Genomic DNA, 10623 nt, shown 5'->3' with positions numbered 1-10623 from the left:
ATGTAGAGATTAGTATCCCTAATGGATCACAACTAATTGTCATATTTTTAATACATTTTTCAAACACCATAGAATTTAACAAGCAAACCACATCTATTACAAATCCAATATGTGATACTTCACATGTTTAGCTCCACCCACTTTAAATCTCTATGGCATTACTAGTATAAACACCAAATCTAATATTATCTTTTGCTTTTCATATGTATAATATCATCGTAGTAGTATCACTAAATTTATATTTTTTTAAATAACAAATAATATGGAAATCAAAAGCAAAGTGGGTACTTAGCTCATTTGGGGCATTTTGCCAAGTATGAACTCAGTGTCCAAATGAAGTAGAGAAGTTAGAGGTACTTAGATCTGTTTTTGGGCCAAATATGGGTTGCTAAGGAGAGGAGTTGAATTTTTTAGTGTTGTTAGTTTCACGCCACTAATAAACAAACTAATGATAGTCTCTCTTGCAGTGCAGCGTTAGGTTCTCACCAGTTCTCATTCAAAGAATGCATGTAGGGTTTCTTCAATCAAAACCTTTGGAGTTTGAGCCGTCAATAGAGTGCAAGAACCAGCGATCAGTTAGCAGCCACTGCGGCAAAGAACTCTAGCTTTTAACAACAATCTGATCTAGCTCGAAGACATAACCAACCCTTGATCGACCTGTGTTAGCTTCAATCTTTGAAGTGGGAACCGTGAGAGATGATGACCGATAGGGTATAACTTGTAGTGTTTGAATTAACATATAGTTTGTACGAAGTAGCTATTGATGAGGGGTAATTTGGTCCTCCCAATCGTATAGCGACATGTGGCTTCCGGATGACATCTTAGTGCTGAGTCAGTAGACCAGCTAGGTAAGTTAGCTTGGAGCACCTCGCTCAGGCCGACCTCCACCTCGATAAGGCCGAGCTAGCAGACCCCATAAGATTATGATGACATATTCTAGGAGTTGGCTGAGCTGAGAGGACCTAAGGCGACCTGTGAGGAAGAGCTCGCTAACCGTCCCCAGCAATTTGCTACCAAAGGTGTCGATAACGCAACCGTTAGAACTGCTCACCGACTTTACTTAGACAGATCGTAACCCCCATGAGGACCCTGTAATTGACACATTAACACACCAGAAAAGAAGGAAATGGCTCCTCAAAGAGCTCAAGTCCATTTCTAAGGAGACCCTGAACACTAAGGCCTATAAAAAGCACTAATTTCTTGAGAGAAGGTATGCACGATTACAAGCTCTCAAGCTCTCTCACTTTCTAAAATACTTTTAAAATACTCTCTAACTTAAGAATCCGAGTACCCTCCCCGGGTAAAGACACCCGAGCACTCTAACTCTGTCTCTCTTGCAGAACAAAGCAGCTCGGCCATCTCCAGCTCAGCCCAGCACAGCTCGGCTAATATTGTTTCCCTACAGGTCTCTCAAAAAATTACACAGCTCTCCGCAAAACAGCTCTCTGTTATATTAGCCATCTCTAGCTCGGCTAATATTGTTTCCCTACAGGTATCTCAGAAAATTACACAGCTCTCTGTTATATAGCTCAGACATCTCTAGCTCGGCCCAGACAAAGGAACCATCCAAATCAACTTCTGAGTCATCAGCCAGTAGGGGAGTTGCCAAATCACGCATCATCAATTGGCACCGTCTGTGCGAACTTGTAACAAAAAGATAAATTCTCTCTTACCTTTCTTGAAAACTGAGTAATGGCATCCTCAAGCAATCAACCCACCAACAACAAAAACAACAATGGCCAGATCCCCACTGTTACCATTTGCCAAATCGACGTCCCCTTGCGCCCAACTAGAGTACTGGAGAATGTGAACGCGCCTCCCCCTACGGTTTAGCCCATAGCGGCTCCTGCAACAATTGATGCATGCCAGTTCTATGATCTGGTACGGTGTGTATAAGGGATGAGTGACCAACTTAAGTCCTGGAAAAGAAAGTTTGCCTCTATGGCGAGGGGCAACAATAGCAACAGTAGCAGCAAGTACCTCTCCAATAGGTACCCTTTCAGTAAGTACCTCAACAGAATGACGGTCATAACCAAGTCAGTCAAATTGAACCGATTCCACCCCATGTTAGCAGTCAGATCTAGGTCTCCAATAGAGCGCTTGGGCACAATGACAACCAGCATCGTGTCAATGACGCGGCCCACAACAACCAACTCCCCATTAAAAACCGAGCTACGACTCCCATTCGGAAAAACACAGCCAGATCGTCCGAGGGATTTAAGAAGAGGTGCAAGAGACATGCACACCGCACCGGGAAGAAAAGCTAACTCGCTCCAATAGAGAGCATAATTCAGAAGGAGGACAGTAAGGCAACAAGCAGGGTAGATGCCCTATCTAAACAACCACGCCTAACTCGGGAGTCCCCGCTGGCAATGGAAATTCTCCAAGCTCCAAGGCCAAAGAACTTCAGGGCACTTGCTGAGACAAGGTATCTAGACAAAGAGAAGCTCGCCTTCGCATTGGTGCTAGCAGCCCGAAAACTAAGGCCCTACTTCCAAGCCCGTACCATCATAGTCCTGACCGATCGACCTCTGAGGCATATTCTACAGAAGCCTGAGGTCTCAGGGAGACTGACGAAGTGGGCAATAGAGCCCAGCGAATACGATAACCACTATGAGCCGCGACCAGTGGTAAAAACGCAGGTTCTAGCAAACATTATTGCCAAGTACACCTTCAGCTCGCCAACCCCTGAAGTAGCCGAGCTTGTGACCACATCGGAGACGTCAACCAATGCGGCACTTCAACCATAAGACAAGGTGTATTTCTAAAGGAACGTAATGCAGCTCGGCTTATAGAAAGGCAAGTAGCTCACTACGTGATAGTAGGCGAGCAACTCTACAGAAGATCCTTCACTCTACCATATCTATGATGCCTGCGCCAAACAGAGGCAGATCGGGTGTTACACGAGATCCACGAAGGGCTTTGTGGAGGACACTTGGGAGGCCGGGCCCTAGCTCAGAAAGCCTTACGACAAGGATACTACTGGCCCACCATGAAAGCAAATGCAATCAAGCTGGTCCTGAGATGTAATAAATGCCAACGACATGCCAACATCCTACACCAGCTAGCACGTGCTCCCTTCTTTCCCCATTTTTGAAATTTGAAAATGAAGTTGTGGTTCACTGAGCTTCAGACCAAGTTATAAAGCGAGCCAAGCAACCTATGAACCAGCCGGACCAATTACCCATACTGAGAGCTACTCCCTTCGTCGAGCTAACGCTAGCTCGAGAGTGGGGGACAATTGATGAGGGGTAATTTGGTCCTCCCGATCGTACAATGACACACGGCTTCCAAATTACATCTCGGCACTGAGTCAAAAGACCAGCTCGGTAAGTTAGCTTGGAATGCCTCGCTCAGGCCGATCTCCACCTCGATAAGGCCAAGCTGGAAGACCTTGTAAAATTACGGTGACCTGTTCTAGGAGCCGGCCAAGCTAAGAGGACCTAAGGCGACCTACGAGGAAGTGCTTGCTAATAGTCCCTAGCAATTCGCTACCAAAGGCGCAGATAGCGCGACCGTTAGAACGGCTGACCGTGTTGCGTGCCTCAACTTTACTTAAACAGATTGTAGCCCCCACGAGGATCTCGCAACTGACACATTAACACGTCAGAAAAGAAGAAAACAACTCCTCAAAGAGCTCAGGCCCGTTTCCAAGGAAACCCTGAACACTGAGGCCTATAAAAGGCACTTATTTCCTGAGAGAAGGTATGCGTGATTACAAGCTCTCAAGCTCTCTCACTTTCTAAAAATACTTTCAAAACACTCTCTGACCTAAGCATCGGAGTGCCCTCCCTGGGTAAAGACACCCGAGCACTCTAACTCTGTCTCTCTTACAGAATCAAAACAGCTCGGCCATCTCCAGCTTGGCCCAGCACAACTCGGCTAATATTGTTTCCCTACAGGTCTCTCAGAAAATTACACAGCTCTCCGCAAAACGGCTTAGCCATCTCCAGCTCGGCCCAGCCTAGCACAACTCGCCTAATATTGTTTCCCTACAGGTCTCTCAGAAAATTACGCAGCTTTCCATTATATAGCTCGAACATCTCTAGGTTGGCCCAAACAAGGGAACCATCCAAATAAGCTTTTGAGTCAGCAACCAGTAGGGGAGCTGTCAGATTGCGCATCATCAGCTATTAAAATCCAAATGAAAGAAGATATCTCATAAGACACTACCTGATGTGATCGACTCTATTATAGATTTGCTTAGATTTGGAGTTGCTTCCACTAACCAATCTGAAGATCTGCCTTCGCATCTATTGTAGTTCGAAGAGCAAGGAGGATTTTTCCTCTGCTTTCTCGTATTGCTTCTTAGCACAGAACGAAAATATGGAACAAAGGAGGCTTAAAAATGGGGCATTGTTATGGTGCGACTGGCCTATGGTAATCTAGTGGAACCTACTCTGATACCACTGATAGCCCCTGCAAAGGATACCTGTAAAGACTATTGGCCCTACAAACAATATTGTATTCTGATCTGGTCGCTAATACACTTGGCTTGTTCCTAGTATAAGACTAGAGAACTGTAGATGACCCAACTTGCAATAAGTCCAAGTGAAAGTATCTTTGTCGGCTCTCGCATATAGGGGTGTCAACGATATTCGAAAATCCAAATTTGAATTCGATATCCGATGTAATCAGTTCGAATTCGAATGATGCAAATAGTCGAATTCAAATATATGCTTTGTATCGATTAAATAATCGAATTGAATTCGAGAACATGTCGATTCGATTCAATAATTATTTGAATTCAATTATTATAATAATATAATATAAAAGAAAGATACGTGTCTTAAAAGTTAGAACCTCGGCCAAGTGTCTTTAACTTTTTATATTATATTTTATTATATACTCCTATTTTAATATGAAAAAAAAAGAAACTGATTGCTTCTACCATGATAAGACCACTTGGTTCAAACTTATTTTCATTAGTTGATAGGTGATAAAAGTGCATTAATTACTTCAACCTGCTTCGTCTCATCTCCCCCCATTTCCCTCCCTTGTATCCCTCATTTTTTCATTCCCCTACATTGACTTCCTCCCCAGCGTCTAGTTTTGTTGATTTTCATGGAAGAGATTTAAAAAAAAATGAATAGCGCATATTGAAAGCAAAGATCATGTATCAATGAAGCAAAATAGAGTGTCACAGTAAATGAATAGAACTGTTGTAGCTATCATCCATTTGTTTTATGGTAAATGAAAAAAATGTTGTAGTCTCTCCCTCTTTTCCTCTTTCTCTCCCTCTCTCTCTCCCTCCATTTCTTGCTTTCTCCTTGTTCTTTGTCCATCTTCTTCATTGTTTGTTCCAGATTTTATTAGGTTTTTTGTTTTTCTTTTCTATTTTTCCCTTGTTCGGTCATCTTCTTTGTTTATAGAAACAATGTGTATCCTTTGTTCATTCAAAAAAAACAAGCTAAGACTTTCTCCATAATTCATTTAAAGGGAACAAGAGGGCTCATTCTTGGATTTCAAGAGTTAGGATGTAATCCATCAACTTTGAATTAATTGAATATTCGATTATTTGATTATCTAGTCAAATTCGAATTCGAATAATCAGTTCTATAATCAAAATCGAATTTGAATACGACATGATTTGATTCGAATTTGCTCCATTTACAAGCCTACTCACATATCACCATATGCCATTTTGAGGAGGGGCTTATATATACCCATTTAGGTTTTTAAGTTAGAGAGTTCCCTCTGATTATGGAGAGCAGTTGGTAACTTTCACTTGAACCTATTCAGCCCATTGGATCAATGGACAAGTTCCAATTAGGTAGGATTTTAAGCCAGAATTTCTCAACTACCTAGCCAAACCTTTGGCCATGCCAAGAAGGTTCTCTACTGACATGGCTAAAGCTTGTTTCCAATCAAGGGCCTCTGGCCACTTATTACCAACATTATAGGCCATTACAATGATTTATATATTGTACTGGCTTACCCTTTTGAGACTTGAACAAACTTCTATTTCTTTCCTTTGACTGAACACTCTTCTAGTCACCAGGAAGAGGTCGGTAACAAACTGATATTAGAGCCTTCTACAAAGTCTCAAGTTCGAATCACAAAAAGGGCTACCTGGGAGAAGGGTTACCTAGAGTAGAGTGAAATCTGTCATAGAAAGGGCTACCTAGAATAGAGTTAAAGCCATCATAGAAAGGGATACCTGGAGCAGATAGAAAGATGCCAATGGGAAAGAGATACCTGCCACTAGAGTGTGAGCTATCATGGAAAGGATTACCTACTGCCAAAGTGAGAACTGTCATGTAGAAGGCTACCTACTACTAGAGTGATGCCATTGAGATGTCGGTTACGGAAGCGTGGTAGTATGTTATGGTCTTAAATGGTTAAAATGCTTGGCTTGACACATTCCATCAGTCTTAAGGCTTTTGGCGTATTAGTCAAGTACACAACGTGACCTCTAATAAAAAGAGCAGGAATCTTATACATTGGTCGAAAAGAAGGGATGATAGCTGGACTTTAAGCCTGCAAGAGATTTCTTCAACTTTGACTTCTTATTTTGAAGATATGTTCACTACTACAAATACTTCACTTGAGGGCCGGGGCTTGCCTTCTATCATTACATATGCAAAAAATGATTCTCTATGTCTCCTACTACTACTAGACTATGATGAGATTCGAATGCTACAATTAATATTGGCGTGCATAAGGCATTAGGCCCAGATAGGGTTCAAAGTTCAAACATTTCTTTACCAACATTCTGATCTGGTAGATTTTATCCAATATTATTTGCCAATCCATCTTCATTTGTTGACATAAATAATACATATCTCTGCTTAATTCCAAGGCGAAAGTAGTGCAGGAACCTAAAGACTTTCGTCTGCATCAAATCATTTGTCCTTACCCAAGAAGTGGTCCACATTATGAAGAAACAAATAAGTATGGTGTCATAATTCCTTTCGAATCTTGATTTGGCTAAAACCTATGACAGGGTTGAATGGACATTTGTATACAAATTTTATGTTTTGGAGACCATTTCTGCTCTCTTATCTACCATTGCATATCTTCTACTACTGTGGTTGTTTTGGTTAATGGTACCCCTGGCAATACTTGCCGCCCAACTCATGGGCTTCACCAAGGTTGTCCACTGTCTCCATATCTTTACATCTTATATATGGAAGTTATCTCTTTCTTTCTGTATACCAATATTGATAATGGTACCTTGGAAAAATTCAGTTTGGCAGGACTGGTTTGAAGGTAAACCGCTTATTCCTTTCAGACGATATGCTCTTGTTTGGGAACTGCAACTCTCAGGAGATTGCGTGTCTTTGGGATGTATTCTCCCAATTCAATGGTTGGTCTAGACAGGTTATCAATTTTGAGAAATCAACCATTTGTTTTAGTAACAATACTCATTGACAAGTTATGAATGTGATTTCCACCTCTCTTATTTGTTTAATGCAGCTTAATGAAAAATCCCTTGGAGGTCCACTGTTTTTTGGGTGTTCCAAATGCACCAGTTGGGCTGAATTGATTGAATGAGTGAAAGATATATTGGATGGATGGAAGATGAGTTTACTGTCTCAGGTTGGGAGACACACCCTCTTTATTCATTTCTTGAATCAATGCCCACGTGTCATATGCAATTTTTATGTATTTCCTAAAACTATATGTCACCAATTAGATACCATATGTGGGGATTTATGGTGGGGAAATGAGGGTTCTAGGAAAAACTCCATTTCTTATCTTGGAACCATATGGTGAAATTGAAAGGTGAAAGGTGCCTAGGTTTCTGCAATGTTGAAACAAGGAACCTTTCTCTCAGCCTCTCATTTCAAATCTTTTATGGCATTTTCTTACTCAGAAAAATGCCTTATGGGTTCAAATTCTTGAAGTTGAAAGGTACTAAACTACTAATGTCTGGCAATATAAAAGCAAACCTGGGACTTGAAGTTGTGCTGGCATGATAAAGTGTTGAGAGGTGCTCAAAAAGGGTGTCTTTTGTTACTGGGTAATGGCTGGAGCATCAACTTTAAACATGATCCACGGCGTTGGAGATATTTTCTTAGATCAACTTCTTGATTTGCAAAACCATTTTGGTAAGATTACTCATTTTATCGACCACGCCACTATGACATGGCAGTTTTATAAGTTGGACTCCAACATTATGCACTTAATCCAGCAAGTTGCTTTACCATAGCCTCATTCCTTTTGGAAGATAGATTGGTATAATAGTATTATACACGTGGCCAATTTTCTACTTCTTCAGCCCATAAATTCTTAATGGACGGTCTTCCTAGTGGCTCTACTAGAGTCTTATTACACGAGAATGTGCAGTGGTGACATCTATGGTGCTTGGCATTTCTAACACCCCCTTTAAAGCTATTTATCTGGAAGTGCACTTACAATATTGTTCCTACAAAAGTCCGACTTGAACATCATTTACAATTGGACACTTCACGCCCATTGTTTGAAGTGGCAGATGAGTTACTACTTCATATTATATTTCTCTACCTTGTTATTCAAATCTGGTTTGGCTCTGATTTGCATTTTCACCCTAATGCTCTACCTAACTTTGATGTCAGAGACCATATTTTGCTTTGGTGGCACAATGACATATTGACATGTATGGAGGTAGAGGTGCGGATGGGTTTTCTTTTACATGGTACTGTTATTATGAGACTGATCTGGCAGGCCAGAAATGCACATATTTTGAAGATACTTCTTTTGAACCTAGGTATGGGTGGTCTGGCAGGCAAGCAGCTGTTCTCAATCCCAAGAAAGACCATTTCTTTTATCGTATAGAACTTAATGACTTATTAACTCTTGTGTAAACATTACATTGCTATTGTCTCGTTCCTAGATGTGGGCGTTTACCTTTGTACTTATTGCAAATTTGCAATCAAGGAACAGTGAAAATTGTACAAAATGCTGGTCTATGAGAAGTAGACGGATATCTGCCATCCATAAAAGAGATTAGAAGTGGTCCGTAGGCCTCTTGGAGTTGAAGCATCAAAGTTCAACAAGTCATGCCTATGTTCAGAGACCAAGAGCATCAGTTAGTTGACACCAGCCGGTATCCTTCTTTGGGGCAATTGCATGCTTACTATATCTTCTCTGGGGAGGCTATATAAGATTTCATTGTCACAATTGCTATTTCTCGGCAGGTTTACTGACTCCTCCAATGGCAGCAAGTGTGTTACTTCTTTATTCTTCCGGATGACCAAGTACAAAATTCCGGCCAAATACACCAACATACCTGAGAACCCAAACAAACCAGCAAACACAATTGCCACGACTTCTAGCCCAGAATTCAGAAGCAGCTTTACAAAACCTGTTGCAAGATAGTATATGTTGATTGCCATGATAAGAGATCCTATGATCCAGGTAATTACTGAAATCTGCAACAAGAGCAAAACAATAAGATACTGTCAAATAAATGAATATAGAGGGTAGGATGATCTTATCTACATGGTCACTAATGCAACAAATTGAGATGATTGGATAACAGGCACACGAGATTGATGGTCAAGGTCATCTGACCGGTCAAATTTTCCTTTAGGATAGCTTGTAAGTGGGGAAGTCAATGTGTGTTTTGACCATCCTATAAATGTTCCAAAACGAATCTGCATTTCTAACATGGAGGTAGGGGGAGCAATCGTGACATATTGACCCAACAAATGTGCATAGGGGGTATAACTTGGGTGGATTGGGTTTAAGTTGAGAGTCAACCCAAGCCCAATTCTAGGGCTTAGACCTTAGGCTCAGGCTTACCACAACCGATGTCAAGCCTGACTTTACCAACCCAAGCTCATTCTCAGCTTAACCCAACACAACTTGGGCCAAGCTTGGGCTTCTTGGTCAGGCTCGAGCAGGCTTGGTCAGATCTGTGCGGGAGGATTTTTGAATATGTTTTGCACATCCACCTTTTATTGGGATTTATAGCCCAAATAATAGATAAAAATGTGCATATATGCTATTAATAAATGTCTATATACAAACATATTTTATACATATATTCATGCATGTATATTAATTAGAAATTGATGATTTTGTATAAATAACAAGCATAACAGTATTTGTGCACATTTGTTCGTGGGTGTTAGTTTAGGTTAATCATGTACATATTGTAAATAATTAAATATACCCTAGGGTGTATATGATAGTACAAATATCGAATAAATCATAAATGTACAATGGATATATCTACATAGGTGAGTATATTATATGATGTTGGGTAGGCTCAGGTTAGGTCAGTCTAGGCTTAGGCTACCTGAGGTTTCAACCCAAACCCAACTAGAGTTTAGGCCAGGCTCAAGTTTTCTAGTGCAGGTCCAGCCTGAAGCCCAAAAACTTTGCATGGGTTATATGAGCAGGCTTGGGTTATGCCTGCCAAGTTGCAGCCCTAGGTGAGGATTTGATTTTAAAACCTAAGAACAACTACTTTGAACAAGAAAATACTTAAGGCTAGGTCCATATCGTCCAATGTTGAGCAGAAACCACTCTAATATTATATGAAAGTATTTACACATATTCTAACATGTTATTTTCTTCCTCTTTGTAACCCCATTTTGTTATGGGGTTCTAGGATAAAATCTATAATGAATAGTACCCTAAGCAACTAGGAATCTATTTAGGTCTCCTTTGAAGTACTCCTTAGCATTGTCG

At 40.9% G+C, this 10623-nt stretch overlaps 1 protein-coding gene across 2 annotated transcripts in view; it reads right to left on the bottom strand.

The window, feature by feature from the left end:
* Nucleotides 1–8743: 8743 nt before the first annotated feature.
* Nucleotides 8744–10623, bottom strand: part of LOC104598332 (metal transporter Nramp1-like) — a 79686-nt gene continuing 77806 nt past the window's right edge. For both annotated transcript variants that reach the window (XM_010260352.3, XM_010260353.3), the window contains exon 14: nucleotides 8744–9356. In XM_010260352.3, coding sequence (XP_010258654.1) covers nucleotides 9015–9356 — 342 coding nt within the window. In that variant the 3' untranslated portion in view covers nucleotides 8744–9014. The remainder of the gene's footprint in view (nucleotides 9357–10623) is intronic.

The sequence above is a fragment of the Nelumbo nucifera genome, chromosome 7 (genome assembly GCF_055504915.1).
Source record: "Nelumbo nucifera cultivar China Antique chromosome 7, China Antique-T2T, whole genome shotgun sequence".
NCBI classification, from domain to species: domain Eukaryota; kingdom Viridiplantae; phylum Streptophyta; class Magnoliopsida; order Proteales; family Nelumbonaceae; genus Nelumbo; species Nelumbo nucifera.
Note: the sequence above shows the minus strand (reverse complement) of the source record. Positions and strands in the feature narration are given on the sequence as shown.